The sequence below is a fragment of the Zonotrichia albicollis genome, chromosome 3 (assembly GCF_047830755.1).
Source record: "Zonotrichia albicollis isolate bZonAlb1 chromosome 3, bZonAlb1.hap1, whole genome shotgun sequence".
NCBI classification, from domain to species: Eukaryota; Metazoa; Chordata; class Aves; order Passeriformes; family Passerellidae; genus Zonotrichia; species Zonotrichia albicollis.
In genome coordinates, this window is record NC_133821.1 from 25,057,693 (window position 1) to 25,077,405 (window position 19,713).

The 19,713-nt window shown below is 40.8% G+C and overlaps 1 protein-coding gene across 3 annotated transcripts in view; it reads right to left on the reverse strand.

Moving 5' to 3' along the window:
- Positions 1 to 19,713, reverse strand: part of PELI1 (pellino E3 ubiquitin protein ligase 1) — a 40,850-nt gene that overhangs the window by 10,410 nt on the left and 10,727 nt on the right. The window contains exon 2 of one of the 3 annotated variants that reach the window (XM_074536996.1): positions 18,266 to 18,410. The exons of 1 other annotated variant lie outside the window; for it this stretch is intronic. In XM_074536996.1, coding sequence (XP_074393097.1) covers positions 18,266 to 18,320 — 55 coding nt within the window. In that variant the 5' untranslated portion in view covers positions 18,321 to 18,410. Of the gene's footprint in view, positions 1 to 5,107; positions 5,449 to 18,265; positions 18,411 to 19,713 lie in introns of those variants that run through there. One more of the 3 variants, XM_005489378.4, reaches the window with a different exon arrangement.

The following is a 19,713-nucleotide window of genomic DNA, read 5'->3' on the forward strand; positions in this document are numbered from 1 at the left end:
GAGCAAAGCAACTTACATGGCTAAGGGCAAGCACAACTGTTTGCAGTTAGCCCCAAACCACAATGGGTACCAGGCAAAATTCTTCAGTGTCAAAAATAGGAAACTGGAACAGGAAGAATTCATGCACAGGTAATATTTTTATTCTCAACACCGGTTCCTCTGGGAGCAACAGAAAGTTCAATGCTCAATACTATCACACACAACTGTTTTGAAGGACTAGAAGGTGACAACAACTGGACTGAGAAAAGCATTCAAAATTTGTTTGAGTAATGTAAGTCTGGTTCCTGACAAGCCTTCGTGCTCTCTAGTACTCACTAAAGCCACAGAAGGCAAAGACTGCTACAGCTGAGAAAGCAAGCCACAGATTTCTGACTCCATTCCAGTAGAAGGAAAAGCCATCATATCCTCTCCTGTCTGATGCAAACACAGGTCCCTGCACCCAGGCTGTCCCCTCCCAGACAACACTTCAGAGCAGGTGAGGTTAAGAGTTCCCTTTCCTTGAGCACATCATTTTTCATGGGGAACAGAGACAGATGAATTTTGGTTGGTTTTGAGCTATCAGCTCTAGCTTAACCAGTCATTTGCAGCCATTCAGCTGCCTTTCCTGGTCATGAGACTCACTCACAACCAGCCTTTACTTGCTTCAGCAAGTCTTCAGATTTTGTTTGCAGTAAGGCACAGCACCTTGTGAATTCAGTTTGCTGCTTTGTAGACCAAGTACAGCTTCTGGAATTGCAGCATCTCAATGGTTAAAATGGGGTGGGGGAGGGGAGAACATAAATTCAATGAGCCCAGGCAGAGATTCATTAAACACTCGGCTGAAAGCTAAAAATACAGGAATAAAAGTCTCTTTGTAATAAATTACCGTCATTTTCTAAACACAGAGCCAGCATTATAGGCTGCTAGCAACTGCAGCTAGTGCCAGACTGGCCCTTTTCTAAAATACTGCATAGAAAACCACTTACACAGTATAGAAAAAAGTCCTCTGTCAATGAATAGATTAAAATAAAAATATGCTGATTCAGATGCAAAAAATGGGAACTTCCCCCTCCCTTTTTATAATTTTATATTTATATTCTATGTCTATATATTTTAAGGCTTGGAGTTTTTTTTCTTTTAGAAATAAAGCACAAGACATTTTATCTATTGATGTTTTTATTTTGTTTTACTATTCGCGGTTCTGCACTGACTACCCTTACAATTCTCACATACAGCTCTTCCCTGAGCAATTCTGTGCTAAAGCAGAAGGAATGGGGACAAAATGGAATCTAGTCCTCTTGACAGGTATGCAGTGGCAAAACAAGAGGCTACAAACAAGCTACAACACAGAAAATCCTGATTAGCGAATATGGAAATGAGAAACCCTCAGTCCACAAAGCCTGTGCAATCTCCATCCGTGGAGATCAGCTGCATGTGGCTCTGAACAGCCTGATCAAAGGCAGTCCAGTCCCATTTTGAGTCCAGGGACTGAACCAGATAACCTTCCAACCCAAATTATTCCAGGAATACAATTAATTTTAAGAAGTCCACACAATTCTATCAAGCAACTGGAATATGCACTTGAAGTGCACTTTTGACCAGCCAGACATAAATTATAAGTAACTCCATTACCAATGAAACAAGATTTTGTTCTTATCCCTCAAGGTTTACATGTTAGTGTCTGCAGCTTTATTTGGATTTAAAACCCCCTACTGCAAACAAACAATTCACATTGAATAGTGTGACAATACCTGAGAATACACAAGTAGGACCTAAGTTTGCCAATACTCACTTACACATTTAAGCTCTTTATCGCTCCAGTTTCCACTAGGCAAGTCTCCTGTGACTGCAAGATCAGAACCCAAAATCCTCTCAATACACGTACAGTATTTCAGCACTGCATATTCTCTTCTATGGTTACATCTCACCACTTCAAAGGAAAAAACCTTGATTTCCAGACTTAAACAACCACAATACTAAAGTAAAGTCACTGAGAGACACAAACAAGCTGTACAGAATACTCGTCTCTCAAGATGAAGGTATGCAAGCATGGAAGGAGGAGGCAATAGGTAATCAGAGAGAAGGAGAAAAAGAAAAAAAAGAAAGAAACAAGCAAAAGCACCACCAACAAAAAAAGTACCAAAACCCAAAAAACCCACCCAAACCCAAAACCCCACAGTAACTCCCAGCAGACTGACTGCTTGTTTGAGTATGTGTTCCGTATGTGTTCCCACCAAGCCCAGCGTGCCAGGTTTCACAAACAATATCAATAATGTTACTGATCTGCACTGGCACAAGCAACAAGGAATCGGGTCCTTGCATCACTGTTTCTGAAAGCTGAGACAAAGGTTGAGAAATCACTTTCTTCTACGTGAAGGGTGAAGAAATGTTCACCACTGGAAAGTTACTCTCCTTTAACTGTTTTTCCTATAAATAGTTTTGCAAGCTTGTATTAAAATAGCTTTTACTGAAGCGATCACTGGGTAAAGAGAACATGTGTTTATCTCCCAGTTTTAACACTTCTCCCAGTTTTCAATTAAAAACAAGCTCACGTTTCCTTCCCACACACACCTGCAATTTTACCATCATTAGGTTTTAGACTCCACTGTTGAGATTAGCCACATTCTGTGTACAGCTTGCATCCTTCACTACAGATGCACAGCAAAGTTATAGTGATGCATCTGTTAGTGCAATTTAAATGCCTATCACTTGAGATCAATAGCCACACACTACCTTTTTCAGGAAGGATATTTAATTTTCTTATTTCTAGAAAAGGGAGTTTTTCAGCATCAAAATCCCCAAGAATAAGCCTTGGGAGTATGGAGTATCAGTCCAGCCTTTTGCTTCAGTATGGCTTATTATTTCCTTAGTCTATACTGTACACCTTTTCTTTTGTAACTCAGAATAAGCTTAGTCATCCACTATAGACACACAAGTGTCTTATGATATGAAAGCAAGACAAAAACAAGATATCAAAAACAAGACAACGAGGCCAAGTTCTGAAATGAGCAAGCAGCTGATCCTGCACAGGACATCAAGCACAAACCAATGCAACAGCTATCTACTACTATGCATTGAGAACATCTGTAAAATCTCAATAGAGGAGTTTTTTGTTGTCACAAACAGAAAGAAAGCATCTTTTTACCATGGACACCTGCCATTAGTGGGCTGGTCAGCCTGGAAAAAAGTCATGTGAGTCAGAGCATCTACACACACAAAAACCCATTGTCTGTGGACACTCTGAAAGGGGCATTAACTTGATAGACAAGAGAAAATCTACTGTTTTGCTCTAAGGCCACAGCTAATTTTGTCCAGTCTAAGAAACAGCAGTTCTGGTTGAATTGGTGTCTAGCATTCTGCTTCAAGTTCTGTTCCAGCCACAGAAGCAGGTCTGACAAGCTCTCAGCAATTTCAGGAAAGACAGGAACAGTGCCTTGAGGACAAGCAACCTTGCTCAATAAACAAGGGAAGTGTTTTAGAATAGGACTTCTATTATAGGCACCTATATGAAAATCTGTACTTTATGATAGTACTCAAAACCAGCATTCTTCTTCAGAAGACTGAAAAAACCCATCTAAGCACAGGGTTCTGATTTCAGTCAGACCTCTGCTAACCTCAGTTCCCTTATTCTGAACTACCGTTGATGACATGACAATGTGGCTGGGTCTATTAAAACTGGAAGCTTTATGTAATCAATAATGATCCACTCCAACAGAATGACAAAAATCAATTCTGAAAATATTCCCTTGGAAAAAGAAATAGTCCCGAATTTTTTTGCAGTTATGAAAAGTAACAGCTGATCCTCCCCTGAGGAAACCACGATAACCTCCTACGGGTTATAAATGATGTAATTCAGACTGCGTGTGGGAAGCCAAAAACATTTGTCTTTTAGCACAAGGTGTCTATTTTAAAGCTGTCACTGCAACATTATCTGTATCCTTAATTAGCTGAGAAAGTTCTCCACCAGCTAAGCTGCTCCATCTACACGCAGCCTGACCCCCCTTGCCCCTTTGGGGTGACAACGCACGGAGCCTCGCACAGGGCTCGTCCCAGCTCCATCACTGAACCACCTGCCAGGACCACCTTGCTCACACAAGCTGCTTCACAAGAGTCATTTGCAGCTTTCTCCCTCAAGTTCTGGCTCCACTTGCACATGCCTGTCAGTACAAACTACGCTGAAAAAAAATAGTTTTGATTTCATTTTAATTTCATTCAGATTATCAGGTGCTCATTAGCCACAGCATACCTATTTGTATCTCCAGAGAGTGCCTTGCAAAAATACAAACAGAAAAGAAAAAAACTTCACACAATACTAGTACAGAAGCATAGTTCTGCTGCAGAGAACTCTACAGTTGGAAGCCTTTAATGTTATCCTTCTCCACTGCTTCAGACTAATTTCACAATATTACCTTAAGAAAAAAAAAGGCAGTCCCAACTTTCACTTAGAGTAAGCCACAAGAGTAAAACTTCCTAAAAGTTTAGACCGAAGCAGAGGCATCTTATTCTTACACAAAGCAATAGAGCCTTTCAAGTTCAGGAAAATCTACTGTCTGATGCATCTGTACAGGAAAATATGGCTAAGGAGCCTGGGCTTGCAAAAAACCACAATGACTTCTTGTTCTACATGCCCAAATATTACAGTTTTGCTTTTTATGAGCCTCTGACTTCTTGATAAGGCAGCTCATGTACCAAAGTATCTGCTAAATAGCTGTTTGTATTACACTAAAGCCTTTTCACATAGCATCTATATCATCTTACAAAAATAAGAGCTACAGTTACATTTAAAGCCTTTTTCTCGGTTTAGACAACAGAAATATTCAAGAGCTCCATGAGAAATTGCCCTCGGTACAATTTTGTTAGGTAATGGCAGTTTTAAGGGACCTTGCTCTACACCCTAAAAATGAGAAGTGACTGACATTTCTTATGATCAAACAACACTTACTATGCTGTGCACTTTGAAAGTCTCTGCCTCTTTGAGGTGGAAGGGGAGCCTGCAGAGACACTGCCTGCTCTCAGATTTCCTTTCCACTGCATCACTGAAAACCACTGCAGCTGAGGAGACTTTTAGAAGAGAGACTGAAACAATACCACATTAGAAGGGAAAAGCGACAGCATGCGGAGCACTTACCAGGATATTTGTGTCCTTGCAGTATTCCTACACAGTGGAGAAGGAAAAACCCAACTCTCCAATCTTGTTTAAAATCAGCTGAAATCCACCAACTCCTTTAAAGCCCCAGCAACTGCCAGACTGAGTGACTGCTCTGTGTGCTTTAACTTCAGCCGTGGGAAGCACCTCCTGCCTCAAGAGGGGCCGGCTCTGCCTTGCGTAAGCTGGGTAAACAGCACGGCACCACACAGCATTGGCTGCAGGCAGAACCAGCATCCTGCTCCTGCTCCACCAATTCATCCATCCCTGGCCCCAAAAAGGAAAAGAGGAAGCAGAGGGTGTGCTGAGAACAATACTGCAGCCCAATTGCCTGGCAGCTCTGCGGATGAGGTTCTCGGAGAAACACTGATTTATTTCCTTCTCTTACATAACTGTACCCATGCATGCTATACCTTTTCTTTTTTTTTTTTTAACCATAATTTATTAGCCCAGCTAGCTTTCCTCGCCTCCCACACAAAGAGTAATTTCTTAATACACTGAGAATTGTACCAGCAGAAACTGTTCAGGCATTGCTACCTCTGTTTTCACTAATACTGTAGGACTGGACACATGACACATCTGCAGATGCTACCTGTGTGCACTGGACTGTCACAGCCAATGATTCTAAAACAGCTCAATCCTGTAGGATGCACATTTAAAAAGGCAAATCTGCATGTGCCAGACCAGGTTATGAGCTCATTTCTCATTCCACCAACACCAAAATCACTGCATCAAGCCAGTGGGTGGGATAATTTAAATGTCTGAGCCATAAAGTGGTGATCAAGTTACCACAGCTTCCAAGTCACCTCGTGGAATTGATCATGCAAATGCTGTGAGGCTGCTGCAATCACAATATGACACAGCAGCTTAACCTTTACATGAAGTTTTATATCACAGCTGTAGTGGGTGAAGAAGGGGTGGAATGGTTACCCTGGCTCAAGCAATGTAGATAGAGCCTGACATTTCACATCTCCATGTTCTATGTATGACTTTTGCTGCTCCTCCCTCCTTGGCTTGTGACCTCAATCTTTTAAACACAATTTTATGGACTGATCTGTCAATGTTTCAAAGTTGGTTTATCTGCTCTGTTATTTTTTAAGCAGAACTGTTCCCCAGTTCACCTTACAATATAGCCACTGGGTAACACTCAAACCTAAGAACTGTCAAAACAGCTTTTCTGTTCATAATGCCATAACACAACATAAGATGCAGCTCCACAGAAGTCAGCTTTACAGCTGAGAACAAGGTGAATGCATCTGTGTTTTCTCTCTTCTCAATCTGTACTCCACAGCAAACTTTCCCCTCAGTAATACAATACAGCTGTCCTGTTATAGGATCTTGTCACCTACCCAAAAATTGAGCTGTAGAATACCTTGTCATAGCTTATTCTGGATAATAAAACTATACATAGGCTCAAAGATAATAATCTATGGTATGAGGGAAAAAAGTAAGTACAAAGATACCAACTTGTACCACTCCACAGAAGTGCTTGAGCCACAGCTGCTGAACACTGGAAAGTGCCTGGAGAAACACTGATGTACAGGTGTTCCCTCATTTCCACCCTTCTGGCTGACAAAAAAACCACAGGACTGAACAGTGCTCTGAAATGCTATGGTCATTATCACAGCTATCAGAGTACTAAACTGGCAAGGGGCTAAGGGAAAAACCAAAACCACACACAAATCTCCAACTATTTCAACCCAAGTAATTTTGCTGATCTGTTTGTGTGTTTATTCTGTAATCCCATTATACCAATGCAAATGAAGGGATGGGGACCTTCTGCATCCATCTCAACAGAAACACCAGAGACTCATCAAGCCTGATCTTGAGATTTAGGTTCTAAGGGACTCCTCTTTCCTGCCAAAAATCAACAGTCTCATGCCACTGGCATACAATCCCAGCTTTTTCACTGGTAACATGTAGATCCTTAAAATAGCAATTTTTACTGGGGTGGAGGAGTCACACCACCCCACCTCCCCCATCATTTTCAAGTATTTTCTGTTTTGTCCCAGCCTATACAAAGTTGGCAGCTTGAATGCTGTTTTAATCAGGGCTAAGGGTTGCTTTTGTGATTTTGTTTTAAAAGGGGAAAAAAAAAAAAGAAAAGCACATCAGGACTGCATTAGTATCACTTAACACACAGATATGGCACCAAGAGTACAAAAGGTGCTCTGTATTCAGGTATTGAACCACAGCGATTAGTTACATTTCTATGACCACTTCTAAGCTGCACTACTTTTCTCACACAAGTTGTGAGAGAACTGGAGTTGTATCATTTCAGAACACCCTGAAAAGCAGAATTTGTAGACTAATTTGCTTCTAGAACGCCTTTATTCCCAGACATTGTTTATTTTTCAGATGCAGAGCTGTTCAGCATTCAGGTTAATAAGCTTGTAGATTACTTTATGCTGCAGCCACCTAAGAAGCAGCTGCAGGTGGATTTGCTTTCTACCACCCCAACCAGCCTCCTGCAGAAAACAATCCTTACTTGCCTTCATATCAGTGACCCTCTGGAGCAATCAAGCAACACCACACAATGTCCTTTTTATAGCTAATCATGCCCCATCTTAATCCAGGTTGAGGGTTTATTTTGTCCCTAGGCACACTTCTATGTGGCTGCCTCTGTATCTCACCCAACAGAGTTTGAACCACTTTGTCTCCCTGCCTGTGTTTACTCACAGCCATGCTCTACTCAGCTGTTCTTGTGTCAGCACTGCCCCTCACTTTTATGGTAAGGAGGCTTTAATGATTTTCACAGAATCACAAGAACTACACCATGCCTTGAGGACTGGAATGAAATGCCTCCAGCATGCAGTCGGTGGGCGAACTAGCTGATTTCTCCTGGAGTACAGATACCATGCCAGACTAAAACAATGCAATCTGTAGCCCAAGATATCACTGCTAATTTTATGAAGTGATGCTGAACTGCAGGGGAGGTTCTTTCTTTGAAGTTGAAAGAAATAAAGAGCTCTATCGTCATGTTCTTCTATCTGACTCACAAACAGATGCTGTACAGTTTGATACAATTACGTGATTTCACATGACATTCACCATGAGCTCTGAAGAGGAAAATGCATTTCTAGCTGCTCCAGCTAAAAAGAGCTTAACAGCCTTACACAAAGGGGCAATGGGCAACACCATGGCCTCTAGTGTCCAGACAGGCAAGAAAGCTGAATGGCAAACTCTTCATGATGGAGGTAACCTTATCAGTATATTACTGCCTTTCAAGACTGACATTCTAAACAACCTTTTGATCATTTTATTCAATGAAACAGGCAAGGAGTGGACTAAAAACCCCACACAGCATAAGAGTGCACATAGGCTATATTAAAGCAGACTGAAGGAAAGGAAACACTGAGAAAAGGGAGCAAAACAGCTGGTGGAAGACTAGGACATGTAATGATCCCACAGGGGAGGTGTATTTGTGCACTCAGCTGAATGTTGAACATACACTATACACAACCTGAACTCAGTTTCCCATGAAGTCAGGGGCTGAACTCTGATCAAAGCTAATGATATCCAAATAAGAAAAATATTTCATGTATTCTAAGGCATCAGCACTGTTAGGGGGTTCCCAGAAGCCCAATCTCAGGTGCATGAGGGAAGAAGAAAGAAGGGAAGATTACTGACTTACCAGCCTCATTAATCATTTACTGTGTTACGTCACATGTAATCTCTGTGCAAGGAGTTCCCATGTCATGCTGCTAATAAAAATTCACACTACAGTGTTTTAATTATAGAGGGGGGTCCAGCCTGAAGCCAAGAACATGCTATTTAGAGTATACAATAGAAATGCTAATCAAATAATCTGCAGGAAGAGGAGAAGGGAAGGAAATGACCTAATCCCCTGCACTACTGTGTGGTGGCTTATAGCAAGAAGTAAGAAAGTTCTTACAAGGGCCAAGAAAACAAAGATCCATTGTTATAGCTACAGCTTCCAGATAAGAACCCTTTTCTGCATGTCAAGTTTCTGTGACATGAAGAGTAGATAGCACTTTATGAACTCTTCTACACTGACCACTTCTGGAAGGGGTAAGAAAGAGTAATTAGAATTGCAGGACAGCTGAGGAAAAGATCTAAATAGAATCTTGAATTCTTAAGGCACAACAAAGTCTCCTTAAAACAGATTTGCCAGCTCTAAAACACTGCTCATCCAGCCATGGTGATCCTTAGGCAGCTGTGGAGCAATTTGTGATGGAAGTAGCCTAGTTATAGAGTGGCAACAAGTCATCACACTGCACAGAGGCATTTCCCATCACAGGAGTCACACTTGGCCATCAGACAAACCTAATGAGCATTTCTTATGAAGCCCTGTTCCCTTACATCTCTGTGAGCCTGCTCCTCAACTGCAGCAGGGAAGTCCTCCACAAGAGAAATGGGTCCCAATGAACAATTCAACACTGCAACTGTTGCCCAAGTAAGATACTTGGGGATTAAGCTGCTCTTTAAGCATTGCTGTGGTTTAACCAACCCCAGCCAGTCAACAAGTACCATGCAGATTGCTCACACCTCCCCTGGCTGGTGTTGAAGGCAGGAGAGTCAGGGGGGAAAAAGGAAAACACTCAGATTGCAACAACAACAATTAAGTCTTTGAAATAAACTAAAAGCATAGTAAGGAAAAGGGAGACAATACAAAAGAGAAAGAAAGGAAACCCAAGAAAGTGATGCACAGTTGCTCACCACCCCACTGACTGATGCCCAGATCATCCATGAGCAGCAGCCAGCCCCTCCCAGCCAACTCTCCCAGTTTATAATACTGGGCATGATGTCCACTATGGGAAACCTTTTGGCCAGTTTGGGTCACCTGTCTTGGCTGTGCTCCCTCCCAGCTTCTTGTGCAGCTCCTGGCTGGCAGAACATGGAACTCTGTAAATCCTTGATTCACAGCAAGCACTGCTCAGCAAAACATCAGTGCATTAAAACTATTCTCACCCTAAACACAAAACACAGCACTGTACCAGATGCTGTGAAAATTAACTCTATCCCAGCTGAAACCAGGACAGATGGCTCCTCACCTGGCTTCAAGTACCACCTGAAGCATCAGATGTGCTGAATTCCTAAACATTCAAGACTGAAAGACTGATAGGCAAAGCCTAATTCTGAAGAAAGCACATTTGTTTCCAGAAAGGTCAAACTGATGCAAGTCATCTGCCAAGTCACAGCCATACAGATGTAGCTGCACCCGGCTTCTTTCCAAGAGTAAACTTTAATTTCCGAGGCACCTGGAAAAAGCTACCATAAAAGATTTCTTTTTAGTTCTCTAGGATAATTTCTGGTTGAATTAATCTTAGCTATGCACAAGCACTTCCTTAAAGAATTTTTTAGATGTTGTTCAGCAAACTTCAGCATCAGAACACAGATTCACTGAGCTTCAGGTATAATGGTTTCCCCTAAACACAAAACGGGAGTCCCAATTTGAATTCATTTCCAAGACATGATTTTTGTACTTGCAAAGTCTTTAAGGTTATAGCAGAACTAGCAGAACCTGCATTACCTGAAATTTTTCATTCCCACAAAGTCAGATCACTTGACCATGGACTTGTAGAGAGAATTCTAAGACAGTTGTTAGAAGTAGTAACACTTTCTGTCTGAAAAACATCTTTATCTCAGTGATGAAAAACATTTCATGTTAGATTATTCATTCAGATTAGCAAAAAAGACAGGAAAAGTATTCAGTTCTAGGTATTCAGCTTTAACTGGCTATCTCCCCAAATTCACATTCTAAAGAAAAATTATGTTAAGAGGGACAAAGTTTAAAAACTACTCAGTGCAGTTTCTAATCAACTTCCACATCACACAAATGGATCTCTTACAAGAAGGCAAATACGTTTACCCTCAAAGAGATCATGAAGCAAAAAGTCAAATCTATCCAACTGCCCTCTGCTTTGGAGGGCATTTTCCTAACCACACTTACTAAACTCTTGACACTCACCATTTTGACTGTAGTCCCTCAGCAATTCTGGTTAAAAAAGGGCTGGATAACTTCAAAACAGCTCCCCTCACTTCTGCATGACAGCGTCCCAAGTCCGTAGCTCATACCTGAATATTTTGCAAATCACTGCTATTAAACAGTCATCCTACTACATTCTTTCCCCTCACTTCAAACCTTAGACAGTCTTTACACAAGGTACAAAACTTGGTCCTTTCTGAACATTCCACCTCCAGCACTTGCACATGAAAGCACATGACCTCTATTCCTCTGAGAGCTGCCTGGTCCCTGCAAGCCAAGGGCCAGCTTTGCACGGGGGCTGCTGGAGCTGTCACAGCCCTGCACCAGCACACGGGGTTCAGCACCTCTGCTTCCTTCTGACTGTCAGGGACATCCTTCTAGGAATAAATACTGCTGTATGAGCTCAGGTACAGAACAAATGTTACTTTAGGCAGTACCCAAGAGAATAAGAATTGATTACTTGTCACATGCAATAGGCTTCTAATAGAGGAATAATGAAATATGTCTTGATGCATTAAAAGCTGCCCCTTAAAAGCTAAGGTGAACCAACTTTTATGCTAATACAACTTACATTTAAACATAAAGACAAAACTAACTTTTTGCACACTTTAGTTCTCATGGGCATCACCTCCTACAGCCAGGAATTCAAACAATACAGGTCCAATACATTCTGGTGTTGGACACCCTGCCTGTTCACAGTTTGTTACTGCTCAGTGAAAAAAAATCCCATGCCAGTTGATCAGGTTTTTTTCTTTCCTTTCTAATCTTACAGGCAATGCATGATTTAGCATATACAGGCACAATCAATACTTTACTTCCTACACTTCTAATCCAATTTAGTTAAGAGGTTTATTGCTAATAAAAATAAACAGGCAGTTGCACTTTACCTCTACGCAGGCACTAACACCTAACAAAAAAAAGGTCATTCCCAAATAGTAGCAGTTCAGTGCAAGAGATGCCATCCCTAAATTCTACTCCTTGGCAGAGACAGAAATAATACAGTTACTTCTTTAGAGTACAAGGGAGAACTGGTAGCAACTCTTGGCTCCTGTCACTTGCAATGTTTGGTATTATTGTGCCAAATATATTCCCAGCAAAAAAAGCCCAGGAGAGAACACCTCAACCATGGAGATGTACAATTTCTATAGGGACCCAAAGGACTTGGGTCTGACTCTATGGTCAGGTTTTAATTAACAGCTAAGGAAATCATTATGTTCCACATTTGATTTACAGTTGCAGGTTTTCAAGGTTATCACTAGTTTCAAATTTTCAATTTTCTATGTCCAAAGAAAAATGTTACTTTCACAAAGGGAAGGTATCTAGCTCAATATGGGAACCTTAAGTTAGTACAGCCTTCAGTTACAACTGGTAGAAGAAATTTTCCCAAGAGTGTGGGCCATAAAAGATAAGCAAAGGCCTTTTGGTACTAAGAGAGTGGTCTGTTTGTTTTCAAAAGAGCCAGCATTTGAAATCTGTATTACTTCTTGTCTACTCAGCATATGTCAGACAAAATTTAGCAGATGAAGACAAAAGTAATTTTAGGTTGGTCGAGTACAGGGATAGTGACAGGCACTGTGGCAGAAGATTTTTCCAGCAGCTGCCAAAGTGATGCACCCATTGTGAGGCAGTGTTAGAAAGTTCAGCTGTAGTTTCATGGACTGCCCTGGCATTTTCAATGATGCTATGCCACACTGCAAACTCTAGTGCAATTACTGCAGCAAGGCAGCACTTCGACTCTGTAATTCTACCAGCAAAGAAAATGTTCCTGAAGACAAAAAACGTTCTTCCTTGATCCAAAAGAATTCCACAGCAGAATTCTGTGTGAATATAGACCTTCAAAATTTGGCCTAGAAACTAAGACTCTTAAAACTGAGGTTTGAGAACACAAGTTCAGCATATTTCTCATCAACGAGTGACATTTTATTTATTTGACATAAAATGTTCAAGCAAAACAGCTGAACAATTTATTCTGAAAAAAAAACCCACCCCAAAACACTAAACAAAAAGCCATGCTTAAAGCTCTATGTTGGTCAGGACTCTGGCTTTCTGTACTTACCAGCTCATATTTCAAAGCTACCTGGAGACGCCTCCAAAGCACAAAAAAAAAGGTTGAACAGTTAAAGATGGAGCTAGATCTGAACTAACACAAGCATGAAATCAAATCTACATTTCTCTCTCTTTCAGGCATTTTTCTGACATGCAGAAGTATCTTCACAATTGCAAACCCACTTCTAGTAATGACCTCTGCTCTGCACTTTGTACCTGTATGCCTTGAGAGGCAGGCTTTGTGCGAAGAATACTTGTTTGCTCTCAAAGAAGAATTTTTCCATTCGGGAAATAAGAAACATTGTTGGGCAAATACACTGAAAAGTGCATACAGCCACAGAAACCAGCAGCTCTGACAGCACCACAACCAAGTGATTTTTGAACAATACCAGACGATTCAGAACACAGCAGTACTTTAAAGAGTTTGGAAATAAATTTCACATGATTTACAGCACCACTTATTTATTAACCACATTGACTGGTTAATATAGTACAGATTTCTTCCTTTCTAAACCTTGGGAAAGATTAAGAGAAGCCTCTACTTTAACCCATACACTGCCTGTGTGGGTGTCTCCCACAGAAACCTTAGGCCCAGCAAAGTTAACAGCAGCAGTCTAGTCTGGAGGAGCCATTCCACTTGCCCCTTTCATTCAGCCATTCAGTGCAGGATTCTTTCCAAGAAATCTGGCTCCTCAGAAGCGATCTTTGTAAGCTTTTCAGGGTAGATTGGCTCTGCCTGGACTGATACTGTTTGTAAACATTGTTTCAAATTGCTAATAGCTACTCACAGCTCGGCGGTGGTGCCTCGTTCACACCTATTCAGGTTTATGGAAACTTTGCTGTTTGTCATCTGTTACTGCTGTGCTTTAGCGATGCCTGCCGCCATCCCTCTGGAGAGCACAAGGCTCAGAGGTAATGAACTGCCATGGGCAACCTTAACACAAGTTAAGAAGACACTACCCAGATTCATCAGAGATAGCTGATACATTCAAGCTTCTGGACCAATGCCAATTCAAAGTAAAACAAAACAACCAAAAACCCTCACACATTAAAGGAATATCATCTATGAAATTAACTATTCAACAGAAATACTAAAAAACCTAAAGAACTTCAAATATGGCAAAGTCATCCGAGCCAACTCAACCCTAGGCACCCAGCATGACTTGATGAAGTGATCCCCAGGCTGATCATCAGAGCTGCCTTCAGCACTCACCCTGTGTTGCCTCAATGCAACTGAGTGTCAGAACAAATTTTCAAGCATGCTCAGTCTCACTCCACCAACATCAACCCCAGCTGTAGAACAGAGATTCTCTAAACATCAAGGAAAGAAAACACTTCTTCTGCCTTAGCAGCCACTGTTGTACCTCAACTTTTTAAAACACTGAAGTCATTCTGCACTTTTAGCATTTCACTTATGGAAGTGTGTGGATTAAATGTCCCCAAAATAAACCTTGAACCGTACAAATAACTAGAGCACTGCCAGAAGCCTGCTCTCCTCAATTTTATAATAGTTTTCCTTGTGTGCAAACATGACTGCTAGGACAAAAAGATGCAAGGTCAGCCACTCTGACATGTTATCAACACTATACAATGTTACAAAACCAACATGAGGAATATATCAGCTCCAATAATTTTGTCAGTTTCTGAGGTGAAGTATTTTTATTTTAGTAATCACTTCCAAGGTGAGGCTTTTTTCCTTATTAGAAGGGAGGAACTTAATTTAAATTGCAGAAAAATTTTTAAAAACCCAAAACCAATAAAAACAGGTAAGCACAAAAAAATCTATTTTCTAGATTTAGAAAAGTCTTCACTTTAAAACCAATTTGTGGCCTAAGCTTAAAATCTAACAGTTACAGTAGCTCTCTCATATCAGAAATAAGATACATTTTTTCATTTACTCTAAAGAGTGATGTAAATATTACAGGCAAATGCAGATATGTAGCTGTTGACACAAAGTTTCAGCCCTGAAACTTGCCCAACAAGAACTGTGAGTCCGAGCTTGGTGCCCTTAGAGCAAAGCACCACTTTTGGGAACAGCTGCACATTCCCATTTTGTGACAGAGACCTGAATTTTATTGCCTCTGCTATTAAAACTTACAACTAAGCATCCTCACATTTGCTGTACTAGGATTTGCCAAGGCCCAGCTGCAGGACTAAGTCTATGTTTTACTTGTTCTAGGTCCTTCTTTTGAAAAAGAGGACTGAGCCTAACATGGAGGGGTTTGAGTTTAGGAATGACAGGATTTCTTTTCACAGCTGGTCCTTTCTCTTCCAGTTATCCTCCCTCATCCAGCAATATGAAAATTCTCACATGTTACTTACTAATTATTTTAATTAATACATTTAAATATATGTCTTTGTTTCCCATGGTGCTTATTCCTTAACTTTTATTATAGAAGTCTATCTAAACCATAACAATGGTATAAGAAAAAGAAAGGCTGCAATTCACCCCCAAAACAATACCACTGTGATTGTGTACACCGAAGCAGCAAGATTTATCTTTACTGGCAAAAAAAAGGTCCAGAATACAAAAGTTAAGCAGAGATAACAGAAGGCCTAACACAAAGGGGCATTGAAATATTGAAATGTCATAGTCAAAACTCCCAGAGAAGTGGCAGCCAACTGAAATTAAAGATCATAAGAAAAGCTTTCTTGTTAACTGAAAGCAACATGAAATCTCTGATTGACCACAAATGCACAGAGTAATCTAAACCAGCTCCAGCATACAGAAGACTGAATCCTTTGACAGAACTTCAGCCTTTCAGGTAAAGGCCTGCAAACTCAACATGCTGCAAAGATGGTTTTTACTGTCACAAATGAAGATTCTCTAATTAAATTTTAAAAATTAAAAATACTTGCAGCCTGCAAGTTTAGCCCAGATTGGAATTCTGCAATAAGATACTCTTCCTTTAGTGTCTTTTTTTAAGTGTGCCAAAGCCATTAGTTAAAAGGATAATCTAAATAAAGCCATTGTTAAAAAAATAAAACTACATCATGCCATGGCTGGAACAGCTAAGGTACTGGTCAGCAAGGAAGGATCATTGCCTGTCATAGCAACAGATTTAGTTGTCTCTCTTTTTATTACTATATTAAACCTTCCCAACGTTTCACAAAAATAAAACTGAAATTTGTACCTCATCTGATTAGCAGATGATCAATTGTACTGACTGATTTTGTTTCTAAGTACACTGTTCTAAAAAAAAAACCCAAAAAATCCTAGAAAAGGCATGCTAAGTAAGGAAAAGAAATTAAGAAACCAAAGCCCCTATTCTGTTTTCCATCATCTACCAGGTGGCTTCACCAAAGCTGACACTTGGGCCCAGTTATGCAGCTAAATAAGGATTCAGCTGCACTGAAGGCAACTGCAGTCAGCAGCATAAGCAAGATCACTATCAGCCTACCTGTGCAAGACTGTGCTAGAGCAAATCTTGGCTGGACATGTAATTTAATTCACCACTCTGATTCTGGATAAGCCCCAGACCTTCAAAATAATTACAGTGCCGTCAGAGACAATGTTCTCTCTCAGGTGCAGTATTTAAGCTGTGTGCTGCTTCTCTCAAGAGATGAAGCACATAAATGCCAGCTACTCTCCAGCTTCTGAAGCCACCAGCTCCAACACTGTTTCACAGCTCTTCCTAGAGTTTTCCAAGTGTTTTTGGCCTATGTACAAGTACTTAAACACAGCAAGTCCTCTCTGACCACCATGTTTCATTAGACAGAAACTTCTTCCTAATGCACTTTCCAAGGAGACTCAAGTTTATAAAACAAAGCTGTAACACCTACAAGACTTTTAAAGGTCTAGACCATACTGCACTATCTCTTGAGGTTCCCCTTGAAACACACTGACAGAGTTAAGGCATTTTGGACTAAGAACTCACGCACAATAGAAACTTGACAGAAAACCAAGAGGCACAGTGAAATACAGGGTTGATCAGAAACTAAAATAAATATGCAGCATGTATTCAAGTTAGCAAACTCATGTTGAATAATGAAGTGGTATTTCCCATACCTAAAATGTTTCAGGCTGTTAACCACCAATACTGACTGCTCATAACCAGTTTCAGGACTTTGGCAGTTGAAACAGAAATAGCAGCCATTGAAGTACTGATAGCTTTGATCGTGAAAAACATTATTATGATTAGCATCTCATGCCTATTTGCTCCAATCCCCTGAGATGTAAAATAAAACTATAAACGTTTTCAAAGTTATGTGCCAAAAGTCCTCTCACTATTAATCACAGCCTTTGTACTCTCAGTTTCACTAACATTAACTCCACTTGCAAACTGGTCTAAGCAAGGAAAAGTTGATGTTCTCACAACACATTACTACTTTGGTTCAAGCAACACTGAGAGAAGGCAGCAGCTGTTGTCGCCAAACCAGAGGGCCAAGGAAAGAGAACAAGCCACAGATACATTCACAGGCAAAGCTAGAGAAAGCAATATAAGAATTTTAAGCTTACCACATCAGAAGGATGTACAGTCAGTCTAATAAAACTTAAGGCACAGCTCCCTGAACCTCTAAGGAAACTCCCACAATTAATTTGTTTCTCTTGAGTTAGTGAGAAAACTCAGCTCACGGAAGAACTCTGGTCTGGAGTAAAGACAGGCCAAGGACTGCACAGCTCATATCTGGGGAGGGGGAGCTGTGTGTGTGCACAGTCCAGAGACACGAGATGGAGAAAGCATCACTCTCATCAGGCACTAAATATTTTATCTGAGCCTCTGGAAATAACCTCAGGTAGTAATCCAACATTAGGGCATGTGAAAGTAAATTTGGCACAGTTTAGAAGGCATGTCACTAATAACCTGCATTTTATAAAAGCTATGGTTGCTGTAGTGAGATATTGTCCAATGAACTAATTAAAGCATTCTCTTCCACTTCTTTTAAAAAATATAGTGATTAGAGAACAAATACCTTTACAGATAGTTACAGCAAGACAATAGAAGTAGTTTGTATTGTTCCACACTTGTACTTTTAGCAGCTTATCTCAATCAAACTCTCCCAGAGGTAAATAAAAGCTCTACTTGAAAGGAACTCTAGAAGTAGCTACATCTAGTAGCTTCTAGATGAAAAATGTGAGAAGAAGTTTATGTGCAATTTAAAAAGTTGGTTCTTGTAGAACAAGTGTGCAGATGCAAACTCACCATGTGCAAGCCCCTCGAGATTGTACCCGCGCTTCCACTTGGATTTACGATACATAACCCAAAGCCCGGCGCGCAGAGGGAGGGGCACTGCTGGCAGAGCTGAGCTCAGCTAGCTGCTACTGCAGCCACGACAACGGTTTCAACACTGCGAGAGAAAGCCAGAGTGAGACCAGGTGGTTAAGCCCCATCCCCATCAGCAACTGAGAACTGGCAGCTGGCAGAGGCACAGGTAGGAGATCCACCTGCCACTCACAGCCACTGTAACGAGTGCTTTCCTAGGGGTTGGCTCGGTGTCTCCCACAATAAACGTGTCTTTGAGCACAGCGTACACCCTTCTCTCCAGTCAGTACTCCTAGTGCAAAACAACTCAAATGTTCAGTTCTTCAACATTATTGAGGGAGTTCAGTTGCCAGTTGGTGTGCTCAGAATTCACTGAAATTGAAGAATATGTTCTTGCAGGTAAGCATTAGACAAGTGCTTGCTGTCAGCAGACACCCTGGCTGTGTGTTACTCAAAACCATGCAAAATAAAGGGATGAAAGGGCTGGCTTTAGCTTCAAACTACATAGAGTAAGGGGAGTTGGATCAAATAAACTCCAGAGTTCCCTTCTAAATTCTTCTCTTCATTGACAAACCTGGCCACTAGCACAGAGGCATGAGCTTTGCATGCAAAGACAGAAGCCCTGCATCACAGAGCTGTTATTAATCACCTATTTCCATGACTGCAGGAATGCCTGACCTTAGCTGCTAATGTGTAGCAGGAACACACTCTGCAGTTAAACAATTTCAAGGTGGCACAAAGCACTGCTGCCTGCAGAAGCAGCAGGCCTGCCTGTGGCCCAGCAGCTATGGCACAAGGTTCTGCTCAACCATGATTTCCACAGACCCACCCTTCAGACTGTTTCCCAACTGGATTTACTCAGTGATGAGTGCACCTCAACAGATGACAGGAATCAAGAGCTGGGACCACCTTCCACATAACTGTGTTCATTTCCAGAAAAATAGTAAAATTGTGCATTTTTAAATGCATGGACTAATTAATAGTGAGATAACAGGAAATAATTTATTTCTGAGCAGTACTTAAAAGCTACGTTAAATCTTAAAAAACAAAGAAAGTTTACTCCCATTTTTAATTAGAGCTAACTTTGTTTTCTGTATACTCATTCTTCTATTCAACTTTTGTTCATTTAAGTAGCAGAATCTATGTTCATCAGTAAAAGACTGCTTAGCACAGCAATAATCTTATTAGCATGCATATGGAGTTAAAACTAAGCTTTTATGAAGGATGTTGTAAAATTGAGCTTGAAAACAAGCACAGTAACAGCAACAAATGAAAAATTTAAAATTCTGTCTCAGCTACAAAAACACACTTGGAACAATCTATAGTTCTGTCTTCATCAAGGCTTAGTCATTTCCTGTACACTTCTTTTCTTCCCATGGCAGTATTTT